The sequence below is a fragment of the Schistocerca piceifrons genome, chromosome 8, assembly GCF_021461385.2.
Source record: "Schistocerca piceifrons isolate TAMUIC-IGC-003096 chromosome 8, iqSchPice1.1, whole genome shotgun sequence".
Lineage (NCBI taxonomy): Eukaryota > Metazoa > Arthropoda > Insecta > Orthoptera > Acrididae > Schistocerca > Schistocerca piceifrons.
In genome coordinates, this window is record NC_060145.1 from 242,015,808 (window position 1) to 242,041,355 (window position 25,548).

The 25,548-nt window shown below is 41.4% G+C and overlaps 1 protein-coding gene and 1 non-coding gene across 2 annotated transcripts in view; both read left to right on the plus strand.

The window, feature by feature from the left end:
* LOC124712240 (carboxypeptidase D-like) overlaps positions 1-25,548 on the plus strand; it is a 255,060-nt gene that overhangs the window by 20,232 nt on the left and 209,280 nt on the right. Inside the window, exons 3-4 of the mRNA XM_047242533.1 lie at positions 3,937-4,106; positions 17,563-17,724. Coding sequence (XP_047098489.1) covers positions 3,937-4,106; positions 17,563-17,724 — 332 coding nt within the window. The remainder of the gene's footprint in view (positions 1-3,936; positions 4,107-17,562; positions 17,725-25,548) is intronic.
* Positions 7,556-7,629, plus strand: Trnas-cga. The gene has a single exon. It is a non-coding gene; the product is annotated as a tRNA-Ser (tRNA).

The following is a 25,548-nucleotide window of genomic DNA, read 5'->3' on the forward strand; positions in this document are numbered from 1 at the left end:
TGTGGGTTGAGTTTCACATGATCGATGTTTTCGAAAAACATTTTGGCTGGCATTGAGGAAGTCATTCTGTGCAAGACATCTCATTATTTTTGAGCTCAGAATATGTTCTATGATTCTACTACAAATCGATGTCAGGCGTATGGGATGGTAGTTTTGCGGATTACTTCTGCTACATTTTTGGACACAGATGTGAGCTGTGTTTTCTTTTTTTTCCAAGAATTGGGCATAGTTTTTTGTTCAAGGGATCTACGACAGATTGTAGTTATAAGAGGGGCTAACACAGCTGCAAATTCAGTGTGGAATCTAATAGGAATTCCAGCGGGCCCTGGAGCTTTGTTCAGTTTTAAAAATTTCAGCTGTTTCTCAACACCACTGACACTAATAATTAAATGTTTCCCTGAGGCATTTAAGCCTCTTCATTATGCACGATAATGATTGAAGCAGAAGAAATTAATTAAAGTTTGTGCTGTGGCTGGGACTCGAACCCGAGTCTTCTTGTTTGCTAGGCAAAAATGTTAACCATTACACCACTTAACTTGGGTAGTTTGTGCAGCAGTGTAGACCATTGTACTGCAGTGGTGTTATGGTTAGCGTTTCTACCTAACAAACAAGAAGACCCGAGTTTGAGTCCTGGCGGTAGTGCAAATTTTAATTCATTTCGTCTGCTTTGATCATTAAACTGACACTAATACTTATTTCATTCATCTTTTCAGTGGTATAAGGATTAAATTGGGGTAATTCCCCTTGGTTTTCCTTTGTTTGAAAGCAGAGTTAAGAATTTCAGCTTTTGCTTTGCTAACCTCAATTTCAGTTCCTGCCTTATTCTATAGAGACTGGACACTAAATTTAGTGTCACTAAAAGTCTTTACATACAGCTGTAATTTCTCTGGGTTCTGTGAAACATCAGTTGACAATATTCTGATATAATAATAATCATTGAAGGAATCACACATTGCACGAATTGCATCGCATGCAACTAAGATAGTGGATGGGAAAGCACTTCTAATTACGTGTGTTTCACAGGCAGAAAATGGGTCTCCTATGCTGTTTTAGGCCATGGTAGTGTATTGTGTTTTTGGTGTCTCCATACTTTTTGTCCACCCATGTACCTCCATTATCCTTGACACAGGCTTCACAGCTGATTGGTTTGATTGGCACCAGTAACTACATTGTCATCAAGGTAATTTGTACAATGGAGTATGCTGTATAGAAGCTGTTCAAGAACCTTCTGATGGATAGGTTGTGCAATGCTAATATGGAAAGCTGCCTGCGATGCAGATTAAACAGGGTTGTGACCACTATAAACTACTGTGAATTATTATCAAGGCATAGCAAAAAAGTAACACTTTCGGGAGATCAATCTTTGTGATATAGTGACTGCCAGGAAAGCTAAAAAACAGCTTTTCGAGACAAGGAAACTTGTATGTACTGATTATAGATTTGTATGTTGATAATTGTTTTGAAATTGCTAATCATTTGTAATGACCCTTTGGATTTATGAAACACAGTAATAGAGGCCACTCTAGTACCCACAGTCTTAAGATATAATCGCGACTCTCAATGCTGCGTCTGACATTTTGTGTGACACTAGCAACACCTGTGGTGAGGAAGTCAGTGGTAAGATTAATGTTTGTTCTTAATTATTTTTCTACCTAATTAATGAAATAGTTGATATAGTTTTGCATTCAAAGCATAAATAACTTATCGAGAGAGCTGAATGATCATGACGTAAACATAAAAACGATCAAATCTCACTGATTCAGTGACATAAGCTACATCCCATTCCTCAAGAAATACTTTCGAACATGTGTATAATTGCAGTTTACTCTGCTGGAACGCAGGAGAATATAAACACACATTTCATTTATAGGGAGCATATATTTATGTTGTTGTTTTTTCCAATTGTGATAGGCCATTTCCTTGATGTGTTAAAATAGTGTATGGTGTCTAATGATTCACATATTCTTACACTTCACTTGATTTCCTAATACATGAATATTTTTATAAATGCATTTACTTTTGCTTCAGAATTGAATGTCTTGGAGATTCTTGCTGTTTGTGATGCAGATATAGCAACAATTGTGGAATTGATTTCTTCCGTGTTGGAAACAGTTTGATTGCTTTTGACATTTTATCACCACATCTCAGTGGTTTTCCCATCTCAGCTACAGTTTTGGTTGCTTATTTGGTACATTAAATAATCCAGCTATTGCATTCCACACCAGTTTCATACATTGCAGATTCTTTTATTTGACTGTAAGTGTAGTGAACAAAACTTCATGTTGTTGAGTAGAAGTATGATATCCTCCTACAAAAGGTGAGGTCTTCTGCTGTTTACTAGCCATTTTTTGTTCTCAGAAGAAAATGACATTCTTCAGTAAATATCTGTTGGTTACAAGAGAGTCACAAATAAACTGTCCTGTGATGTACCATTTCATATCTCAAAGGGTCCTTAAGACATGAAAGAAAGGCAGATGTGGCATCATTTTTTTAATTATTGCCAATTTTTATGGGACTTCATGTGCCCTCTATTGTGAAAATTCTGTTACAAATCAATATAAGCTACGCTAGTCTCACTCGTCCGATACTATATTTATATGTGTAGCTTTCTGTCTGCTTGGTACTTACGCTGGCTAGTGTGGTTGGATAAAGGAATCAACCATTGACATTTCTGACATGAAAGGTGAAGGCCAATTTTATGGCAGAGTCAAATGTTCTTTAAAATGCAAACTCTACAAGAAATTTTCTCAGTGATACCAGTGTGCCATTTCCCATAAAAGGAAGAGGTGGAGTAAAGAACAAATGTAACACAAATAAGGAGACTATCACCTATGCATCATGTTGCATTTCAGCATTAGTACCACTCAAGAACACCTCAACAGTGTCTCAGATAGTTTGTCAACCAACTCCTTCAACCATTTCTCTTCAGCCATTTCTTCTTTTAGAAGAGTTCAGTAGAGCTTCTTGCCTGATATGTACCATGACTAGTTTCAAAACTAGTAATGTCAAATAAACCACTAGCACTGAGATTTTTATCATTGTTATTATCCCACAATTGCGTACTGGTGCTTACTCTGACTATGAAGAAAATGGTGGAAGTGGACTATGCGCAGGCAGTTGAGTGTATATGAACATTAGTACAGTGTCAAGGTGTCCAGGACTGAACACTCAACCAATGTATTCCACAAAGCCACTGATGCCTGATGCGTCCTTACCAAAAGTTTCAAAACATCTCAGAAAAAATTCTGGCTGTTGGTAGAATGAGCACTTGCACTTTTTAATGAGGGCACCTTGGACTTTTCCAAATAAACAACAGCTAAACACCAAAGGATAATCAGCTAGAGCAAATTAACTGGCCAGTTGTGTCCGAAAATTAGTTTTAAAAGCTTTTGACCTTTAATCAAGAAGTATTTTGTGTAATTACTGTTAGAGATGCTTTAATACATTGAAAATGAAGGTGTTGCAAATCAAAAGCTTACACGCTCAACAATAATTTAATACTTGTGCTAGTAAACTCAATTTTTAGTCTTCTAAGTGCAAAATAATTCAATCCAACTCTGGATTCAAGATTTTTTGATATTCAGCTGCCAGCTGTCTGAATATTGTAGAACAACATGCGTGTCAACCAATTTCTTATTTTAATTTTTTGATCATTGTGAATAAATTTGAGCTGCAGAGTTGTTACATCATTGGTCTCTTAGACAATGGTGTCAGGCATAGGATTTATAAAATCAAGTTGCATTACTCATGTTTTAAATCTCATGCTGGAAACTTTCATATAAATAAATGTAATTTATAGGTAATTCCACAATGAGAGTTTTAACTTTACTAATGTTTCAGAAGTGTTTCACTTTTTAGGTTTCTTATTTGTCACTGAAACACTTGTTGTACAACAGGTTCAGCGGAATAATATAATGTGTCCTTGATTTTGAACAGAACGTCTCGCGATTGCTGTGAAGAGAGCAAATCTCCTGATGATGCTTTGTTTCAATCATTGGCTCGCACCTATGCTGCTGCTAATCCTAAAATGACTGACGGAAGTGCGTGCCCACTAGAGAAATTTAAAAATGGTATAACGAATGGTGCTATGTGGTATGAAGTGAAAGGTCAGACTCAAAATTTTATAATCTCATTACATACACACACAAATCATTGCTTTAATATACAGGAGACTTCATCAGATAAATAATGTAACTGACAAACATACAGTGTGTCAGTAAAAAAAATTAATCTTAATTTAAAAACATCGTTACAAGTTTATTTTAATTTAGAAATTCCTTGAATGAATAACAATAGTTTTGCACCAGGATGGTGTATAATTTTATCTTCAGTAAATGTAGTTCCATAGTGAAAGTGAAAGTTTTTCACTTTTAATTTATTATGACTTTACATAGCCAGTAGCGAGGAGTCGTATAGGCGAGCATTAATCTTTAAGATGGTAACATGAAATTATCTTGGTTTCTTTTGTCATACATATGTTGAAAATTGTTTTCTATAAATAATTTTGGAGTAGTACATATAAAGAATAAGAGCTTATAAATGTAAGTAGGTAGCATAGTTAAAACATTTAGTTCCATGGATAAAGGTCAGCATTAATCCTTAGGCATAATATTGCACTTATTTCCAATAAAAGTTTTCTTGAAGTAATAATATCCTGCTTACAATACTTCCAAGCTTACAATAGATTCAAAATAGCTTTGGTAAAAACCTTTTCTAGTGTCCGTGCCACTTGTCTAGAGCAATACTGTCATTGCGAATGGAGTACTGTGCAGCTTGTTTATTAAGTAGCTTTTATGAAAAGACCAGAATGATTTTTTTTTTCTTGAAATATCCCCCGGAATTTGACAGAATCTCCTTCCTAAATTCCTGAATTTTATGGGTTATTTGGAAGTTATATGATTTTGATTTTGTAAGTTGTGTTAGTTGGGTCGCAGGTTTTAAAATATTTAGGATGTCAATGCCTCTTTGGAGAATTTGTTCTGTGGCCACACTTTAAATGAGTACAGTTGCATCACCGGAAAAAAGGCTCTGGATGTTACATTTAGAGATAATTTTTTCTTTTTCTTTTTTTTTTTTTTTTTTAAATAGAGATAGGATTGGGCCTAAAATGGAACCTTGTGGGATACCCTGTGAAATAATTTTTCATTCTGAAAAACAGTTTTCTGTACTTCACATTACAACTACTCTTCACTTTTTGTCTATTAAATATGATTTGAGCCACTTCAGAGTGCTGCCATTTATTTTGTATCTTTGTAATTTATTTGACAGTAAAGACTGCTTTACACAGTCAAAAGCCTTCATAAGGTCACGGAAAATTTCTGTAACTTCTTGGGATTTGTCCAGAGATAGGAAAACATTCTCAACAAATTTGTTATGGCACATGTTGCACTCTTCCCTTTTTGTACACTAATGATTGAAATTATTATAATAATTGTAATAATGATTATTAGATTTATCTGTGAAATCTTAGATTTGTGTTGTGACAACTTTTTTGAATGCTTTTGAGAATATTGGTGTTATAATGCTAGACACTACCAATAGTGCAGCCACTAAGAACAAACATTTATGTATCCACATTGCCGGCCGAAGTGGCCGTGCGGTTCTAGGCGCTACAGTCTGGAGCCGAGCGACTGCTACGGTCGCAGGTTCGAATCCTGCCTCAGGCATGGATGTGTGTGATGTCCTTAGGTTAGTTAGGTTTAATTAGTTCTAAGTTCTAGGTGACTGATGACCTCAGAAGTTAAGCCGCATAGTGCTCAGAGCCAACTATGTATCCACATTCAAATCAATGACAAACATAGACACAGTACAATAAGCAGTAGAACATGATCTGAGAAGCAGTGCCAGCAGCGCTGTCTTTTTATAGAGCAAGGCACCGGCAGGCAACACAGCCGATGTCGAGCCTACGCCCTAGTCTTGTCATCTACTGCAAACGGCCTCTGATCGCTGACCTGTGCAGCCGCCGGTGACAGAGTATTTGAAGTCTAGTGCACCGGTGGTCTGGTGCCACGATGTATGTCCAGGTGTTTCGTGTGCAACATTATAGCACCCCTCCCCTCTTGGGGATGACTGAAGACACATCCATGGCCTCTGCTGTAGGTGACAAAGGTAATTATGGCATCAGCGGGAGAAGATTCTGGGACAGAACTGATGAATAGGGGCGGAAGTGCCATGTTTATGGACAAACATAGTGGCCACCCCCATGAAGTACCATAAGGGAGGATTGGTGATAAGAGTGCTGGCAGCATCTTGACATAGGTGTCCTCGATATTGTGGTGGAGGCACTGGCCACTTGGTCGCAGGGTGGCAGAGACATTGGCGGTGAAGGACCTGACGCCACTGGCTCAGCCAGTGGCAGAAACGCAGGTGGCAGTGACGATGGGAATGGCCAGCAGCATGTGTAGGGGTGCCAGACCCCAAAGGAGAGGCAGGAGATGGCAGCTTCAACAAGTAGGGTGGATCTCCTCCCACAGCTGGGATACCCATGAGCCTGGGACATTTGTTGAGGGAAGACCAAGGTTGTGATGGAAGAGCTGTGGCCCTTGCTGTGATATGATGCGGCTGATCATGGTGATGTGCCACCAGCCCCCTGGTGTGCACTATACAGAGGCAGTGGTCATAGCATCTGTGGATTGTGACTTGAATCCACTTTGGTCAGTGGCTGAACCCCCAAGCCCAGACCGCAGAGCCGTGAGGGAACCATGACGGGGCTGCACAGATGGACTTTGGTGGGGTTGCATGAACAGATCCAGGAGGGTAGGCGGATGGTGACCATGGAGGATCTTGGCCACCATTCCGCCTCATCATTAGATTGGAAAGGAGGGGCATTCACGGGGTGAATGCCTTTATAGGCACAGAAATCCTGGAAGGTGTGAGGTAGCAAGTGTGTAAGACTGTGCTTCAATAGAATTTTTTTTTGAGAGGACCTACACCATAGCTTTGGCTGGTGTGGAAGGACAATTGATATAACACATGGAAATTTAGAAAAAGCATATACAACCAACAACCAGATGCTGAACTGTGGGCCACGGAGAGACCATCACCCATGGAGTCGCCTGTTGTGTAGCACTCTGAGAGCAGGCTGTGATAAGAAGTACGATATCGTCATTGATGCCAGCCCAAAACATTTGTTGAGAGGGCAATGACTTGATACGAGAGGAACTCTCCCCCCACCCCACCCACCCATTGTCCCAGATATAGGAACTGAAGCACATCCCACTGTAAAGCAGCCGGAATCACAATCAAGGATGACAGCCCATTCATAGCTAAGAAGACAACACTATCGAACACCGAAAGGTGGTAATGGAGGGCAAAATAGCCACGTAAAGGATCAGAAGCCCATCCTGAAGGCCTGTCTGGTCAACCATGCTGAATGAGGTGAACAATTTGGTGCAAAACCAGATCTGCTGCAATCAGGGAGCCCGTAATAGGAAATCATTCCACTATACATTGCGCTCCAACGTCGGAGTGAAAACAGAGGAGCTTCTGTAAAGTTTGGAAGGTAGGAGACGAGATACTGGCAGAAGTAAAGCTGTGAGTACCAGGCGTGAGTCGTGCTTCGGTAGCTCAGTGGTAGAGCACTTGCCCACGAAAGGCAAAGGTCCCGAGTTCGAGTCTCGGTCGGGCGCACCGTTTTAATCTGCCAGGAAGTTTCAGGGGAGCTCATCTTTATCAAAAGTAGTATCCGTCTCCACCTGGAGACTGGATAACGCATTGGTGTTGGCATTCTGCGCAACAGGCTGAAAATATGTTTCATAGTTGTAGTGAGACAGAAAAGAGGCCCAATGCTGGAGGTGATGTGCTGCTTTGTTGGGCATTGTGGTTTGCGTACTGTAATACCTTCAGTACACACACCATCAGATTATTTGACTTGTCGCTCTAACGAAGTAGGCAAGTGTCAGCAATATGTCTCGTGGTCTTATTGTGGTGTGTTTATCTTCTGACGTTAGGTCACACGATAGAAATGACACTTGCACGCTTAGAGTAGTAGATTGATGGTGACCAACTTATAACAGAACTTGATTAATTTTCACACACATTTATTAAAATAATAACAAGCATAAAAATTACTTAACTTGGTTCTGGATGCTATTTACAATTGACAATCTGAAGTTCCTTTGGTATTGGTGCGTTAATCTTATTCTCACATATATCTCTGATACTTGACAAAAGTGTCTATACATTTATCTTCATGGCTATGTACAGGAATATGGTAATCTTATTAGGTGCAGACTGAAACTTGACTATAGACTGGTACAGACAAATGTAGAACTCATACAGACTGGTACAGACTAATGCAGACTGGTACAGACTGGTGCAGACAAATGCAGACTGGTACAGACAAATCCAGACTGACTTAATCAGAGGTCTGTACACTCGTTATAATACCTCGCGCAGTCATGTATCACTGCGTGAGTGTGATCCGCGAGGAGAAAAGGTTCTACATAAGCAGCAATCTCATTGGCTGCGTTACATATTAATACGCGGATTGGCTGAAGCAGAATTTGGTCCGTCTCTATGGCAGCGCCATCTCGTAGTGCGGAGACAGACGACCGCTGCGCCTGCGCTGTTATGCTTAGCGGGGCGCGCTCTAGTGGGAAAATTGTGTACGCGCTGGCTATGCGGAACTATGTACACAACAGGCAATGAAGCAGAAGAATTAAAGAATGAAACCGAGAGCTTGTGGTCCATAATGAGGAGAAACTTAGACCCATACAAGAATAAATGAAACTTCTTGACGGCATAGATGTGACAACAAGTGCTTCCTTTTCAACGTGGGAGTAGGACTGCTGAGCAGTGTTGAGCATTTTAGGTACTTAAGCTATTGAACGTTCGGACCATCCTCATAGCGATGCGCAGGAACAGTCATGAGGTCAAATTGAGAGGGATTTGTAACCAAGACATGTGGTGGCCAGGATGAAAGGTAACCAAAAAAGGGACAGAATGCAATTTAGATTTCAAAAGTATGAATGTATGCTCACAGGCTGGCATCCACTGATAAGGAACGTCCTTGTGGAGCAATTCGTGGAGGGGATGGTTCAATGTGACCACATCTGGAATGGGTTCATGTTAGTAGGCAGTTTTCCCTAGAAATGCCTGGAGTTCCTTGACATTGGGTGGGGGAAGGCATAGCTTTGACAGTGGGGATATGAGGACATAAAGGATTTACATCGTCCCAAGAAACCTCAAACCCCAAATAAACAGTGGGTAACTGAAAAAAGTGTGATTTTTCTAAGATGCATTTCAACCCTGTGGTATGTAAGACTGTGAACAAGGAGCATAAGTTGCATAAATGCTCTTCTGTGGATGCACTTGTCATGACAATGTCATAGAGATAGTTGATGCACTCCGTAACGGAAGTTGTCAGTTGTTCCAAAGAACACTGAAAAATTGCAAGGTCCTAGCCACATCGAATGAGAGGCACTGATATTGGAACAATCCAAAGAACATGTTAATCAGACAGATCCTTTTTGAATTCTCATCCGACAAAACCAGCAAATAGACTTCAGATAAATCAATTTTAGAGGAAATCTGGCCCACAGTGAGTGTACTCACTTACCCTGACAGGGCAAAGAGTAGGTTTCAATGGTAGACTGAACAGTAATGGAAACTTTAAAGTCGACTCAGAAGCAAAGCTGGCCATTCTGCTTTTTTTTTTTTTTTTTACAAGTGGGATAGACCATTCATTTGATATAACAGGCTGTATGACCCCCAACCCCTACAGGAGGCTCGCCACTCTTTGGCGGGTTTGTAATTGGCTGCTAAGGGGCCCCAGCTTTTGCAGCAACTTTTCCCTTCCATTCTGCATGTCTATCCTCTTGCTATTCTTTTTTTTCCCCCCTTAGGGAACATGGGGATGTTCTGCATTGTCCATTGGTGACATAAGAACTGTCTCACCACTGTTTTCCATTCCGTTTTCCTTTCTTTGTTTCCCTTCTCCTCACGTTCCTCTGCTTCGGCGTTTGAGGTTCATCTTTTTCTTCTTTCTCCCTGTGCACTCCTGATGGCTGGCCCATATGTCTCACATGTAACAGGTGACTGGGTAATGCCTAATTCCCAGCCCTGGGTCAACAGGTAGGGGTCACACTTATCCCTAGTACAAGCCAGACCCAGGGAGGCATGATTGCCTGAGCTGCTACCTTCCCAAATTGCCATTTGGTCCCTCAGTCAGATGTTATGGAGGTGTGACATGAGGTGTGAATAATCACCTAAGGCGGGTGTGCCCGCTTGTGAAGGGGGCCCCAATTGGAAGGAGCATGCCATTGGAGACACTGGCAATCATGGGGAATTTTCTCGCAATGAGGCTAACAATTCAAAGACCCTTCAAGCTGCACTACGGTTCCTTGTGGTCTCATGTACTGAAGACGGTCAGTACTTCGCAACAGTAAATCCGTTTATTATTCAGAAAGGTGTTAATGCAGTTGCCGGCCCTGTGAAATCCTGCTCTTGTTTACAGAATGGCACGTTGCTTTTGGAGACTACTTCTGATTCTCAAGCTCAACTATTGGTTGCTGCCTCACTTCTCCATGGCTATCTTGTTCGTGTTGAGGCCCATAGACCTCTGAATTCTTCCCGTTGTGTTAGTTACAGTAGGTTGCTCGACGGTCTGACCGAGACCAAAATCCAGTCATACCTCTCTGATCAGGGTGTCATTGCTGTCCATTTGGTGATGAAAAAGGTAGGGTCATCCTTAGTGCCCACCCACACACTTTTTCTCTCCTTTGATAACATGCTGCTTTCATCCAAGACCAAAGCCGGCTATGAAATTATCATAGGCCGACCAAACATTCCGGACCCGATGTTACCAGCATCATCATTTCACCCATACTAGAACGTATTGTCAAGACCCACTCAAATGTATAACCTGTGGTAGGGATGCGCAAGAGGGCGATTGTCCTCCTCCTTCTCCCCATTGTATCAACTGCAATGGAGGCCATGCCACCTCCTCTCGGGATTGTCCCATGTATCTTGATGAGTGGGCTGTCCAGGAGATCTGGGTAAAGGAAAATGTGTCTTACCCTGTTGCTCTCAAGTTCTTGGGTAGTCGCAAACCTGCATTCTCCCATCTAGCACTTATAGTTCTGTTCTTGGTACCTCTCGCTCCATGAAGGACATGACCACGCAGACATGTGATGTCAAATTCAGCTCTCAGGTTGTGAAATCGCCCAGTGTCAAGGTAGCATCACCATCCCCTTGTCCAGCTGTGCAACAAACCATCAAACTCTCACCTCAAGAGGCAACGCCACCAGCTACACAACCGTTAGGCCAGAAAGGACAGAAGGAGTACCCCCATGAAGACTTCCTATATTCCTCCAGCCAACGAACATCTGTCTCTCCCTCTGCTATCCAGAAAGGCTCGAAGAAGTCCAAAAAGGCAAATGGTCTTCTCCTTTGCTTACTCGAAGATCTTCTTTGACAGTGTTGCCACATGATATCTTAGCCCGGCCGGCCACTGTGTGCACAACCAATTGTTTTTTTGCATTGGACTCCACAGACCAACAGCACAAGCAAGCCAATGATTCTGTGGACCTCATGGAGCAGGATCCTCATGCTTCTGTGCCCTATAGCAGCGAGTCTTTGCAGGCTGTCACTCGGCATCTGTCAAGGTGACACCCCTTCATTTCTTCTCCACCATGACTCTCCTCCAACGGAATGTTTGCAGCCTTCGGCCCCACAAAGAGCTTTTAGCATCACAGTGTCCCCTTGTACTCTGCCTTCAGGAAACAAAATTGCATCTTCAGGACTGCTTTGAGCTTTCACAATTCTTCCCGGCTCATTTTGACTTTCCCCTTAAGGTGGACATTCCCTCTCATGGGGGTGTCATGCTGCTCACATGGGATGATGATCATAGTCAACCCATCTCCCTGACTACCCATCTTCAAGCTGTTGCAGTTCGCCTTTCCCTTCCTCATCTGACTTTTCCCCTCTGTACTTTTTATGTCCCTCTGTCATTTGGTGTCACCTCACCAGGGAAGACTTCCTTCAGCTAATTGGGTAGCTACCTCCCCCATTTCTGCTACTTGGTGGCTTTAATGCACGTCATCCCCATTGGGGTTCCCCTGGAACCTGTCAGAGAGTGCCCTCTTGGCTGATCTTCTTAATCAACTCAACCTCTTCTTCCTTAACACTGGAGCATCCACATTTCTTTCTGACTCCTCACACACCTATTCCCGTTTGGACCTATCCTTGTGCACTGCCCAGCTTGCCCATCGTCTTGAGTGGTCCATTCTTTCTGACACCTACTCAAGTGACCATTTCCTATGTGCTATCTGTTTGATGACTCCTACTCCATCTGCATGCACACCCAAATGGCAGCTTACTAAGGCTGACTGGCGGCTTTACTGCTCCCTGGCGACCTACGAAGAACAAGATTTCCCCGGTTGTGATGACCAGGCATAATATCTCACAAATGTTATCCCTACAGCTGCCGAATGTTCCATTCCTCGCACTTCCTCTTTACCACACTGTGTTTCAGTCCCTTGGTGGACTGTGGCATGCCGCAACACAATTCGTGTGCAGAGACATCCTCTCTGTGTTTTTAACCATCATCCTATGATGGCAAACTGCATTCATTGTAAACAGATGTATGCAAAGTGTCATCGCTTTCTTCGTGATAGCGAGAAAGCTGGCTGGATTTCATTCACTAGTTCTTTTAACAGTTCCACCCCTTCCTCTGTCATGTGGGCCAACCTCCGACGGCTCTCTGGAGCCAAGATCCATTCACCAATTTCCAGCCTGACAATAGCAGACAGATTTCATTCACTAGTTCTTTTAACAGTTCCACCCCTTCCTCTGTCATGTGGGCCAACCTCCGACGGCTCTCTGGAGCCAAGATCCATTCACCAATTTCCAGCCTGACAATAGCAGACAATGCCATCGTGAACCCTATTGCTATCTCCAACACCTTAGGCCGCCATTTTGGAGAAATTTCAAGCTCTTCCCACTGTCACCATGCCTTCCTCCATCAGAAATGTGTGGAGGTGGCTTGAGTGATACCCTTCTCTTCTCAGAATCATGAGCGCTACAATGCTGCCTTTACTGTGAGGGAGTTAGATGATGCTCTCAATTCATCCCGATCCTCCACCAAATGGCAGATGCTGTCCACATTCAGATCTTGCAGCACCTTTCTTTTGCGGGCAAGCACTTTCTGCTTCATACTTACAACCATATATGGGCAGAGGGCTTGTTTCCCGGATGTTGGTTGGAAGCTACCGTCATACCCATACCTAAGCCTGGTAAGGACAAAAATCTTCCTTTCAGGTACCACCCCATCTCTCTCACCAGCTGTGTTTGCAATGTGATGCAACATATGATTCATGCCCGACTGGTATGGTGGCTTGAGTCTCCCAGTTTACTAACGATTGCACAGTGTGGATTTTCAGCATGCCTTTCTGCAGTTGACAATCTCGCCACTTTGTCCACTCCTGTCATGGATGGTTTTCTGCAGAAATCCTAGACTGTGACCATGTTTTTTGATTTAGAGAAGGCCTACGACATCTGCTGGAGAACTGGTGTCCTCCACATGCTTTACACATGGGGCTTCCATGGCCACCTCCTCCATTTCCTTCACGAATTTTTTAAAGGACAAGTTTTTAAGGAGCATGTGGGTTCTGCCTTGTCAAATACCTTTATCCAGAAAACCGGTGTGACTCAGGGTTCCTTCTTGAATGTCGTCCTCTTTGCTATCGCCATTAACCCTATAATGGCCTGTCTCCTGCTGGGCATCTCCAGCTCTCCTTTTGTTGATGATTTTGCGATCTACTATAGTTCTCAATGGGCCTGTCTCGCTGAGCTGCTTCCCTCAGACATGTCTTGACATCGACAATGGCTATCGTTTTTCCACTGACACTTTGTCTTCATGTCTCTGTCTTCATGTTCTATAGTTTTGACTTGGGCGCGTATGACTCCAGTTGTTTTTGCGCCCTAAAACAAAACAAACAAACAAACAGTAACCCCCAACCACATCAGCCTGTCCAATTCTGATTTCTTTGATTATGCCAAGGCCACTGGAATAGGGCACACACAGAAATAGTACAACTGTACCATAGATTTCAGTATAATGTGGGCTGTAAAATTAGTGGCACAAGATAACTCATCCGCAAAAAGAGACGAGAACGCAAAACTCGAGAGAATCCAACTGCTGGTAAGGGACCTGGTCAGAAACAAGATGCATTACATCTGCAATGGAAAAACCAGAAAGTATTGATATAATCCAGACTGAACAAATTGTCAGTGCCAGCATCATCCACTACCAGAAAAGTCAAGGAACAAACTACAGTTTAGACACAGTGGGAGCTGTAAATTGCCCAAAAATTTGGAATATGCGGCTTGTTGTAACTGATCAAATGTCGAGTAATAGAGACAGTGCTGGAGATCCCAAACCCACATAAGTTTTTGTGTTTAGTAGTGTCACGACTTGCTGTTATTTCGTAGCACTAGAGACAGACAATTTACGCCCATTTCCGTATCCTCTGGAGTAGGCTGGGGACAAAATGCAGGTGCTGTATGCAGGGAGGCTGCATTTGTATGGCTGCCATTTCAGCCCCCCCCCCCCCCTCCTCGCACCCCAAGAAGTAACTGATACCTGATGACCAGGAACAGGAGCCACCACAGTGATGTTACACCAAGTCTCAATCTAATAATGAGCAGCTTGAAATACCTCAGATGATTGAGCAATATTTAATACTTCAGGCAAAGATGAATTCTTGTACTGTAATGTGTGTTGGTGCATCTCTTTGTTATGAACCAACCAAATGATGGCATCACAGACCATAGAATCAGTATAGAAATCATTATGGGCAGCTGCCCAAGTGTGCTGCTGGGCTCGACATGTGTGGCAATGACATGAATGCACGTATAGTGATAATTGGACAACAACTTACACATTTTGTCACTTATGTGACACCAGATCCTGGAGTGCGGCTAACTGACACAACACTGGTACATCCGAGGGTAAACCTAAGAAAGGAGCAACAGCTGTGTGTATCAGTTACACCAAAAGTGAGGAAGTGTTGCCAAATCTATTTCATGTAAGCCTCCTGGTGTTTGGTCCCATCATCGTAAGGGGCAAAAGATGTAGCAAATGTATGAGCTCGCTGCTATTCTAGGAGACATTTGTTATCACCAATTATGTCATAATGCTGGAGGCAACCAATAGTGAGGCCACTAAGAACAAAAGTTTATTAATCCACTTTCTAGGAAATGACAAAAATAGCAACAGTACAATTAGCAATAGTACACAACCTGAGAAGAATTGCCGGCTGTACTGTTTTTATATAGAGGAGGTTTGTGGTTGGCAGTGGGACAGATATTGTGCGTATGCACAAAACTTGTGGCCCTCTGCAGGCAGCCTCTGGTGGCTGGTCAGGGCAGCTGCCATTGGCAGACTATTTCAAATGCAGTGCACTGGTGCCATGGCACATATCCAGGTGTTGTGTACAGGGTTGTAAACAATTGGGAGAAGACTTATAGTTCGTAGTTTCCTACATCTTCCTTGGAACTTTTCTTGAATAATGGCTTTATTACTGGATACTGAAGAGCATCTGGGAAGCATCCTTCTTCAAATGCCTTGTTGATTATTTCAGATAGCAGTCTTGATATTATACCAGAAGCAGTTTTAATTACAGTAGTGGATATTTCATCCTACTCACTTGAATTTTTAGTTTTATGGGTCCGCCCCTGTTAGCTGAGTGGTCAGCACGCCAGAATGCCATGCCAAGGGGCCCGGGCTCAATTACCGGCTGGAGCAGGAGATTTTCTCTGATCAGGGACTGGGTGTTGTGTTGTTCTCATCATTTTTTCATCCCCATCTCCGACGCGCAAGTCGCCCAGTGTGGCATCAAATGCGATAAGTATTTGTCCCCGGCGGACGAACTTCCCCAAATGGGGGACTCCTGGTCCACAATGCCGTACACTCATTTCCATTTTAGTTTTAAGGGATAATACTATTTTGTTTATACCTATGGCTGTAATTCATTCAAATTTAGTTCTAAGGTCCATGTTATCCTGATTGAAACTGGAAAGTTGGACCTTATGTAGGTAACCACTTACGTCAAAATCTGATTTTTGTGCATTTGTTAAAGGAACTCAAGGAAATATCCTGGTATTTCTGAAGTTTACAATGGGTTTGTCTGCTATCTTAATTTTGGAGATTTGTAGAATGCCAGTTATGACATCAAGATTTTATGACTACCTGTGATTTATTCGCATTGTTCAGAATAATTTTTGGATGTACCATTTCTTTTGCTGCCTTTACCACCATTCTAAATGCAGGTTTATAGCTCTTTACATGTTTTATAAAATCAAAATTTGTATTAATTTTCAGTTCATTGTGTAACTGTCTTTTACTTGCATGTATCGTTTTTATAGAAGCAATTATCCATTTCAGTTGCTTGTTAATTTTTTTATGGCAAACTGTTAGGGGTAATATTTCATTAAAACCTGAAAAAAAAACTGTCAAGAAATCATAATTTTTAGAACTTACAGTACAATGCTCCTCTGACCAGTTTACTTCTTCAAGCCTAGAATAAAGGAAGTATATATTTTCCTTACTAAAGCATTGCTTGATGCACATTTTTCTAATGAATCAGCTCTGGAAACAGCAAAACGATCAGAAATACCTAAATCAATGCAGAATTTTTTGTTGGATCATCACGTGATTAATTTGTCAGACTATTTTCTATACTTGTGCAGATTGTTTACCCTCTCTCATGAATTCTGTGGAGTTTAGCTTGAAACCAAATGCTTGACTCAGATCAATAAATTTTGTTGATTCATTGGTTTCATTTATTATGTTAATCAGTAGTTATTAAAATCCTTTTCTTTTGCTATTTTGTTAGTGTCTTTTAGAGACTTCTTAATTTAAACAGAAATAATGTGTTACTTCTTTATTGAGGACTCTGTATATCAGAATTATTAGAATAGTTTTGTTTCTCTAATTCTAAACCGCAAATTTCATACATGCCCTCATCATTTAGAAAATTAAAATCATCTCTTACATTAAGGATTAAAGAATTTTTAATTAGCATGGAGGATGGAGAGGTTAATAAATGATAGTAAAAATATAAAAGAGTGCCAGAAAAGACTTTTGAGCAAATATATTGAATAATAATTTCCATTCTCACATAATGTAACAACTTTTATGCCATATTGAAAAAAAAAAAAAAAATCAAACTTTGGACACCCAGAACTCTGTATCACAAAAGATCATCAAATTGCATGATTCAAAATTTTATTTGTGAAGCTACATTTATGAGTAGGTTTTCACGTATGAAGCTTCTTTAAACTAGCATGAAATCATAACACAATCAATTTTATGACACCACTTTACCAGTTACCATGTCAGAGAATTTAACAATATGCAGCAGGAGTGACTAACTCTATCGGCGTTTAATTTTTAGTTAAATGTTTACTTTGGTTAGATGAAGATGATGATCAATTGTTGCAGTAATATTTTGCCATCTAATTTCTCTTCCTTTTAATACCATTGTTTCAAATCCTTATTTTTATATGTGAAACAGGGCAAAACATACTTTCTGAGAACTGCCATTTTTATTTCTATAGGAGGCATGCAGGATTTCAATTACGTATACTCCAATTGCTTTGAAGTGACATTTGAATTAAGCTGTTGTAAGTACCCTAATGCTTCTGAATTGTCGACTGAGTGGGAAAACAACAGAGAGAGTCTCTTAAGTTTCATGGAAGCTGTGCACAAAGGAATCAAAGGTATGAATTTGTAGCTTTTAAGATCTCAGTAAATTTAAAAACAGTTCATGATTTTTTTTTTTTAGAAAGACTGTGATTTGATTAAATTTATGAATTTTAATAATCTCTGTATAAACAGATGTTCAAGAAACATGCAACACTGGACTCACATTCGGGAGGTCAATGGTTCAAACCTGTTTCTAGCCTTCCTGATTTAGGTTTTCTATGATTTCCTTAAATCGCTTCAGGCAAATTCTGGGATGGTTTCTTTCAAAGGGCATGGCTGACTTCCTTCCCTATCCTCCCCTAATCCGATGGGACTGATGACCTCACTTTTTGTTCCTTCCTCCAGATCACACAACCAACCAAGAAATATGCAACTTCAGAAGACTAATCCAAAAGAATCTAATCATAATGTAAAAAGTTTTTGATGGTGGTGAGCCACAGTTGTGCAATATTTTTTGAAAGAGTAAACTGCCATTTGACTGTGTATTATTGTATTTATCTTCTGTATTGGCTAGATTTCAGCTTTTATGCCATTATCTGTTGCTTAATGGATATGACATGTAAATGATCTAAGAACTTCTAGTGTTGTACTCAGGAGTGGCATAAAAGCTGAAATGTTGATAGTACAGAAGATAAATACAGTAATACTCAGTCAAATGACAGTTTATTCTTTCAAAAAATAATCATAATGTTTAGAAGAACTTTCTGCTAGTTGGAAGTACGTAAAATTGTATAGGCTTGTGACACACACAAGTTCACCAGCACTATCATCTCTGCAAACGTATCATGCCCTATTTATGTAATTGGCTAGAGCACTGTCATACGAAGTGGTCATGTGGAGCCATATGCCAATATGCCTTATGATTGAGTGCAGCTTAAAGATGATGATTAAAAAAATGTTGTTTATCAGGTGTGTGGAAGATGCGGAGCACCAGTCAGCAAGAATTTTAAATGTTCAAGTACATATCAACCATTATAAACCTTTCAGATGTAGTTGGTTGGAAACTACTTTGCTTCATCTTCTTTATTTGTGCATTCATATGCTAGCCGCATATAGGAATATTATCCTAGAATGTACGTAGGTCCTCTTTACTTTTTTGCCATTTTGTCTCACTCTGATCTCAACATACTGAAATTTTGAAGTTAGAGATAACATAATGTAATGTACTGTAACTGTTCTTTGACACAAAAACAATTTGAAAATTGTGTGTCCTCCTGGGCACTGCAATTTTCGTGATTTTTTTGGAAGACAAAATTAAATGGCATTCATTGATCAGAATTTTCAAAAAAAACTATATTTTGTCATATAAACATAGTTGTCAAAATTCCAAGTTTAAAGTACAAGGGTAAGTCAGTTATTATCTGCAAAGCAGTTATAAAATTTTATTGTAATCAAATAGGAAACATAAGAGAACATAATTTTTCAACATAGTCTCCTTGCGTTTAAATGCACTTGGTCCATCATTGTACAAGCTTCCTGATGCCCTCATAAAAGAAGGTTCTCGGTTGAGCTGCGAGCCAGGAATGCACCGCTTCTTTCACTGCTTCATCCAAGGCAAATCGATGGCCCCTTAATGCTTGTTTGGGTGGACCAAACAAGTGATAGTCAGAAGGGACAAGATCAGGACTATATGGAGGATGATGCAGTACTTCAAATTTGAGTTTATGAAGTGTTTCAGCAGTGTGGCCAGCAGTATTGTGGATGGGCATTGTCGTACAACAACACAACACCTTTTGACAGCAATCCTCGGCGTTTGCTTCGAATTGCAGGCTTTAGCCGGGCAGTAAGCATCTCACTGTACCATACACTGTTTATTGTTATGCCTCTTTCCCCATGATGTTCCAGTACTGGACCTTGTGCATCCCAAAAAACTGTAAGCTTCAGTTTTCCTGTGGACGGTTGGGTCTTGAACTTTTTCTTGCATGGCAAATTTGGATGTTTCCATTCCATACTCTGTCATTTACTCTCCGGCTCTTAATGATGGATGCATGTTTCGTCACCAGTAATGATCCTGTCTAAGACGTTGAGCCCTTAGTTACCATAGTGATCCAGATGTTTTTTTGCAGATGTCCAAGTGCATTTGTTTATGCAACTGTGTGAATTGTTTTGGGACCTATCTTGCACAAACTTTATGAATCCCAAGTCTGTTGTGGATGATTTCGTAGGCAGAACCGTGACTAATTTGCAGATGATGTGCCACTTCGTCAATAGTTAATTGTCTGTCTAAGTGTGTCATTTCACGTGACACTCAATGGTTTCTTCATTTGTGACGGTAAACAGCCGTCCGGCTCATTCATTGTGCATAACATGAGTGCGGCCATTTTGGAATTTTTCAATCCATTTGTAGGCACTCCGTTGTGGCAAAACACTGTTCCTGTACTGTACCGAAAGTCTCTGATGAATTTCGGCCCCTGGTACTCCTTCCGACCACAAAAAACGGATCACTGAATGTTGCTCTTCTTTGGTGGAAATATATAGTGGAGCAGCCATGCTTAACAGCACGGCAGTGATAATGAAACTAACCTAGCAGCTTGAAAATTGCAAAGATATAACAACAAATAAGCAAAGCATGCGTCATCAACGTAAAATGACAGTACTACCAAAATAAACAAATATATAACTAAATTGCGAATAATAATTGACTTACCCTTGAACTTCGAGGTAATCAATTTTGAATATGTGGACTAATAGTTAGTTATCTGTACAAGATGTTAAAATGCCATGAATCATCACAGTCAGCATGAATGTAAAACTGTAATAGTGGAAGGTAGCTAGACAAGCCAAGAGCTGAGCCCCAAACTGGGAACAAAACTTGATGTGCGAGTTAATCTACAGGGGACCAGAGAGCCTGAACACCATGTAGAGATGAAGTATGGAGTTAAACACAAACTTGACCAACGTGAATGACTGTCACTAGCATATGGAAAACAGAGTGGTAAATGAGGTGAGATAGTAGTCTACAATCTGAAATGAGTCTAAGTTGAGCTGGGTCAATCCTGTCACCACCAACAGGTAAACACCTGAGTCAGTGGCTCTGCTTCACTTGCACCTTCTGTAAAAGAGTTCTGTATTATTCCATTTCAAAAACCATGCCAGTTCATTTGCATCTGTCTCGATGTCTGCTGGCAGGGATACTAAATCCCTCCTCCCTAAAAAGGCTGCATTGAGCCAAAATTGTCTCTGCTGCAACTTCTGTTGCAAAACCAGTGAGGGTGAGAGATTCCCTGACAATGGGTTGACCAACTAAGGAGGCTACATCGATACAGATTGCTTGCTTAGTGTAGAGGATGGGGTGATGGCTGGTCCGCTGGCATTGGCAGGGATGGGTACTCAACCACTACCAAGTAAGAGGGAGGGACACCAGCTCAGATTACATGATATCCACTTTGGCAGTTGCAGGAGCAATCCCACCAGTGCCACAGTCCTCGTTGAAGATATGATGGCAGAAGGCAATGAGGGGGTGCCAACAGGCGTGCTTGATGCCCAAATTCTGTGCCTTCCAGCAAACCATCGTTGCAGCCAATCTCATTGCCCGTCTGGCTTTGTGAGATGAAGGCAATGGGGCCCTTCAGGTCGGAGGCACAACTGATTCGGTGACAGGTCATCTGCTGCTGGAACAATTGCTGATGTTTGTCATCCACCACCACACCTGGTAGCACCCCTGGAGCTGAAAGACTAGGTCCGAACAGCGGCCCTGTGAGAGAAATGGGCACTCTGATACGGTTTGGGGCATGTGACTTGGATTGCAACAAATTCAAAAGACACCCCACAGCTGGTGCCCATGCAAATGCTTGGCGTGCTTGATGCCCAAATTCTGTGCCTTCCAGCAAACCATCGCTGCAGCCAATTTCATTGCCCATCTGGCTTTGTGAGGTGAAGGCGATGGGGCCCTTCAGGACAGAGGCACAACTGATTCAGTGACAGGTCGTCTGCTACTGGAACAATTGCTGACATTTGTAATCCACCACAAGGTTTGCACAAGTCGCTCCACCTCAGAGTTAGAAGCTGGGTGAAATGGGGTGAGGTGCTGGATACCCTAGCATATGAAAAGGTCTGCAAACTATCATGACACACATTGCTCACCATTATCAGAGGTGAGGGGCATCCGGGTAGTCCTCAACAATAAAAATGACTAATAATGCACGAATAGTGGCTGTCAATGTTGTGAAAGGACAGTTTGGCAACATACAGACAGTTTGACAATGCATTAATCACAAACAACCACATGGTACCCAAAAAAGGGACTACAAAATTGACATGCACCCTGTTCCAAGGGTGCTGCAGAACTGTCCATGGGGAAAACTGACATGGCAATGCAGCCTATTCAGTGTACAGGCCGCACAAGCCCACACTCACTGTCCAGTGCAACAGATGCAGAAACTGGAATATGCAAGTACACAATGTCAGAGGGCAACCACTCTACAGTGTTGCTCTCCGTGGCAAGCATGAAGATGCTCTGAACAATGTTGAGCTAATCCTAGAGCAGAAAGAAGTTTGTCACACCAAATATGCTTCGAAAGGAGGGCTCTCGGGCCAGCCTCTATGGACAGCTGAAATGACAGCACCAAGAAATATCGAGAAGCTGTGTCCAATAGCAGCTGCAGGTAGGCATTATGCAGGTCGATGCATGAAAAATACTGGCCCCACGACAACTTTGCCAGGAACTCCTATGGCTCGAAATTGGATACAAATCTGCTGTGTATTGCACATTGATTGTCTGTTTAAAAATCACCAAAAGACGTAGGGGCCTTTCTGGTTTCTGAATCACCATGTAAGGGGTGGTCCACTGACTCTGTGAAACATGAGAAACAATGCTGTGGTCCTGCCAGTGGCGCAACTCGGCCTTGATTTTGTCAGGCATGGCGAAGGGAATTGGGGGGGGGGGGGGGTGATTGAGTCACAAAGTTTATGTATTGCTGATGGGTTAAGGGAGATGTGCGCCTTGAAATTTTCTGCCCTACCCAAGGTATTCTCAAGCACATGGTCGTACATCTGTATTGAGGCCAAATCTTATTAGGGGACTGATTGAGACAGTAAACGTACTTCCGACAGTGAGTTTGTCACTAATAACATAAGATACCATTCCACATTCTTATATCATACAGAATGGAGAATTGTTATCTCTATGGAATCCTGAGACCCATCATGTGTCTAAGTTAATTAGATTCACTGCCATGCCCATGTCTGCCTGAAACTAAATCGGTCACTCACCCACTATAAAAAATGACAATGGAATACAGTGGGGCGATGACATGTAGGTAATCATGTCAAACATGCACAAAATGACAATTGGGGTAGGACCACTGGCTTTCTCATTCAATGGAAACAGGTGTGGAATGAGAGTAACCAGGAACCCAAACTTTAATGTTGTGAGTGGGGATTACACCGCCTTGATTGTCCCTGCCCACCGAGCTCAGTGTTGGTGAAGTCAGGCACCGCTGTGACATAATTGCTCTTGAACTGTCAATGACTTCAACACATAGTTGCTCAGCAGAAGGCAAGGCTGCTTGGCTTACCCCATGGAGCACTGGGAACAGTTTACCATGTATATCCAACATTGCCATCTGCCAATTGTTGGAGAGTACCGTATTTACTCGAATCTAAGCCGCACTCGAATCTAAGCCGCACCTGAAAAATGAGACTCGAAATCAAGGGAAAAAAAATTTTCCTGAATCGAAGCCGCACCTGAAATTTGAGACTCGAAATTTAAGGGGAGAGAAAAGTTTTAGGCCGCACCTCCAAATCGAAACAAAGTTGGTCCGTTGTAATATGAGACACAATTGAGGTCGAGTTGTAACACTCCGGTTTAATCTTCTGACTTATCCCGCTCGATCGGGATCTGATAGCAGCCCAAAACAGGTATTAATTAATGTGACCGTGTACCTAATGGGGCTGGCAATCGGATTGGACTGCTATGGAGTTGTTACATTCCATTTTGTCCTTCTCAAATGCTGTAATAATAAAATGTCTGGTGGCAAGAAGAACGACAACACAGCTTCATTAATCAACAAACTATATTCACCACAAAAACACAAAGTAAGGAGACAGCCACTGCCTTCGTCGTACAGAATTAATAACGGCTAATCTCAGCACAGGCCCTTTCGTTATTCATTATCGTCACACGCAATTTCAATCATGTAATCCACCACTACAATCCAACACTGCAATCCAAATGATGCCGGCGCGGTAGACGCGTAATTACAATATCGGCACAAAAATGTCACTGAATCACACTAGTAATTATACTTTTCCACTTTCCCGTATATTTCTAACACAAAGGGGTTAAACCACGGCGATGGCCACTCCCTTTGTCGGTACGGTCTTGCATTCCAGCAACAGACCTCCACCCGGCTCGACCCGCAGCGCGTATCACACTCCTACTATCTCAACACTCGCTCTCGCCACCCGACGCACACTATCGATTGTTTGTCCTGTCGACCTGTGCTGTCGCAAAACTTATAGTAAGGGCCTACGGACCCCTTACATCCCCGCCCTTGAAAACTTCTTTGAAGCCACAGGCGTAAAAGAATCGGTTAGGGAATTAGACATCACTACATATGAACAAAACACACAGTGCAAATAAGTAATGAAATTACAATCACCAAGAAAATCCTTGACTCCGGTAGTGGGCTGCCCCTACAATAATATTCTACAAAAAATTATTACATCTCAAAAATATGGCATTGTCCAAATAAAACACAACATCAATCCTACTTACTTAACATAGCATGGTAAATATTTTTTTATAAACTTATCTTATCAAAAATTTCCAAAAACTTTTCACTTTCAAAGGTTTGTACGAGTCATTAACTACATATCTGTTATAACTTGCCATAGCAAACACAAGAAAAGAAACTAGTTGAATGCCAGCTACCCCTTTGGTATGCCGTCCTTTCAGCGGGGTTCGTGCCGTCCATACTACTATCACTCTAATTTATAACTCACTTGGCCAACACTTATAAAAGTTAAGGAAGAAATTCACAACTTATCGCTACAGCAAAGACAAGAAAACAAACTAGGTGAATGCCAACTACCCCTTTGGTATGCCGTCCTTTCAGCGGGGTTCGTGCCATCCATACTACTACCACACTAACTTATAACTCCCTTCCCAACACATATAAAAGTTAAGGAAGAAAAAAAAATCACAACTTATTTAAATCTTTAACACAAGCAAATTGAAATTGAGACAAAATATGACATTTATACATTGAATGCCAGCTACCCCTTTGGTATGCCGTCCTTTCAGCGGGGTTTGTGCCGACCACACTACTATCACTCTAATTTATAACTCACTTGGCCAACACTTATAAAAATTAAGGAAGAAATTCACAACTTGTTCATTACAGATTCCATAAATTTAAATGCTACATTGTACCGCTAAGCATGTCTTACATAATTCTTTGCAACACAACAACTAATGTGGTCACCCAATGAAAAATTTTAAACTACTGATCATTTCATTTTGCCAAACATTACTTCCATATGTGGATTGTTATCAAGAAAGCTTAGATGAGAGGTACAATATCTCCTGTTATATTCACACTAATTCAAATCCACTATATGGATATTTGTCATTCATTACTCAGTGCCAGAATTCTGCTTCTAAAGCTTGACCTACGTATAACCATAATTGACTCTGATAGCTAACTGGATACATGAATTACTAATTATTCATTAGTTACACCTTGTTTTATCAGCATACTTCAGATAAACATGTATACCTACAAATAACTTGCAAACAGATGTTGCTCATGTGCTAAATGACATACTTCAATATTTCAAACATCTCATACTCCATATTCTTCATTACACATAACTTAACATCAACTTCGACTGTA